This window comes from Cyphomyrmex costatus, unplaced genomic scaffold (assembly GCF_001594065.2).
Source record: "Cyphomyrmex costatus isolate MS0001 unplaced genomic scaffold, Ccosl1.0 C2325985, whole genome shotgun sequence".
Taxonomy (NCBI): Eukaryota; Metazoa; Arthropoda; class Insecta; order Hymenoptera; family Formicidae; genus Cyphomyrmex; species Cyphomyrmex costatus.
The window spans coordinates 1-2,132 of record NW_017274771.1 but is presented as its reverse complement, the minus strand read 5'-3'; the positions used below and the strand labels follow the sequence as shown (position 1 = coordinate 2,132).

At 31.3% G+C, this 2,132-nt stretch overlaps 1 protein-coding gene across 1 annotated transcript; it reads left to right on the top strand.

Moving 5' to 3' along the window:
- Positions 1 to 393: 393 nt before the first annotated feature.
- Positions 394 to 1,788, top strand: LOC108771317 (uncharacterized). Its single transcript, XM_018550662.1, has 2 exons — positions 394 to 703; positions 1,217 to 1,788. The coding sequence occupies exons 1-2, from the start codon at positions 394 to 396 to the stop codon at positions 1,786 to 1,788; spliced, it is 882 nt and encodes a 293-aa protein (XP_018406164.1).
- Positions 1,789 to 2,132: the final 344 nt, after the last annotated feature.

The window sequence follows — 2,132 nt, the reverse complement described above, 5'->3', positions numbered from 1 at the left end:
GACAAATTTGTCAAACCTAGTATTAGCGGTAAACGGAAACGTGCAGAATTAAAAATCGCTGCATATATTGCTGAACATTGTTCAGTCAATGCTGTTGACCATTTAGGAAAAGTAATCGGTGATTTAGACCCTGAATCTGAAATTCTATCCAAAATAAAGCTCCATCGGACAAAATGTACAGGACTTATAGTCAATGTCCTTTCACCATGCATGCTACACGATTTAATAGATGACGTAAATCATTCTTATTTTTCGCTTATAATAGATGAAAGTACTTTGATCGACACTACAAAAGTTATGTGTGTTATGATTAGATATTTTAGTAAAAAATTTAGAAAAACACGAACAACATTTTACCGATTAATTCAATTAGAAAATGGAACGGCAGAACATATGACTACATGTTTCATCAACCAATTAAATGAAGATGGCTTAAACATCGATAAATTGGTAGGCATTGGAGTTGATGGAGCAAACAGTATGATAGGACCACATAATTCTCTTAGCTCTAGGGTGCTTGCATTAGTTCCACATTTAATAGTTGTGCAATGTCTTTGTCACTCGTTACACTTGGCAGCCGAAAATGCATGTAGTAGTTTACCTAGGCATATAGATTACCTAATAGAAACTAGTCATTCGTGGTTCAGCACTAGTGCAAAGAAAACAAACGAATTTGCTGATCTTTTTAAGACAATAAACCAGCGTATGCCAAAAAAAATTCCGAAGCTTTCAGGAACACGATGGTTAGCACGTTTCGAGGCAATCACAATAATAATTGATCAATGGGATAAATATAAATTGCATTTTGAAATGGCAAAAACAAAATACAGAGGCAGCGCTGGATATAAAGCAGAAGAGTTGTATAATATATTTAGAAATAATGAAAATAAATTATATTTAATATTTTTGCGCGACGCATTGAAAGATGTTATTCGCGTGAATAAACTTTTTCAATCTTCTTCAATCGAGCCTTTTAAGCTATTTGCTGATTTGAATACTTTGATGTATTCCGCATTACAGAAAATTGTTGTTCCAGCGCAATTGCATAAGGTAAAAAATCAGGATTTAACAAAGTACGATTTTAAAAACTACACGATGGCAACTGATTGCATTAATTTTGGTTATTATTTTAATGAATTATGTGGAAAACTACAATCTAATCAAAATGAAATAATAAATATTAAAAATAGATGTAAAGAATTTTTAATAAAATTAGCCGAAGAGTTACAAAAAAGGATCCCCAAAAATATGCAGATTTTAGAAAAAATCAGTGCATTTAGTCCACAAAATGCCAAAAATGAAACAAAAATAGATGATATTACTGCAATTGTAGTCGCGTTTGAACGCATTTTAAGTGATATCGATACAACGCTTAACGAATGGTCTTTAATACATCGTGCAGAAATTAATGCGGATACATCAGACGAGTTTTGGAGAGCTATCGATTTAATCGTAGATTCTGCTGGACAAAAAAGGTTTAGCAATATATCCAAGCTAGCCTTAGCACTTCTTACCGTTCCATTCTCTAATGCATCTGTTGAGAGAGCATTTTCTATTGTCAACATAGTTAAAGATAAACTGAGGAATAAACTGGAAGTGAAAACAATAGATGCTATTTTAAGGGTTCGTTTTCTAATGGAAAATAAATGCGATAATTTTGAGCCCACTCCTTTGATGCTGAAGAAATTTGTAAGCGAGGTTGTTTATACTGGTGATATTAGTGACGAGGCATTAAACATAATGGAACATTGTGATAAAATACTGAATTCAAATATGGAGGAATTGTAAAAATTGTTCTGCAGAAAGACTTTCATTTTTCTTGTTAAAAAATGTTTATTTTTTCACGTATTCGTTTATTTCTGTTCCATTATTTAACATTTTATATCTTAAAAACTTTAATAAATTGCTATAAATATTTTGTAGTTAATGTTCATTACTATACCTTATATAACAATAAAGAGCATATCGAATTTTAATTATTTTAATGATTCCACGACAGAAAGCATCTTCATAACTTTAAGCCAATAATAGGAATAAATATTCATATTCCTAAAAATAATATTGAATAGCTAGTAAAAGATTTAGGGGGTAATTTAGGGAGTTTTCATATTCAAGTTAGGGGGATTTAGGGG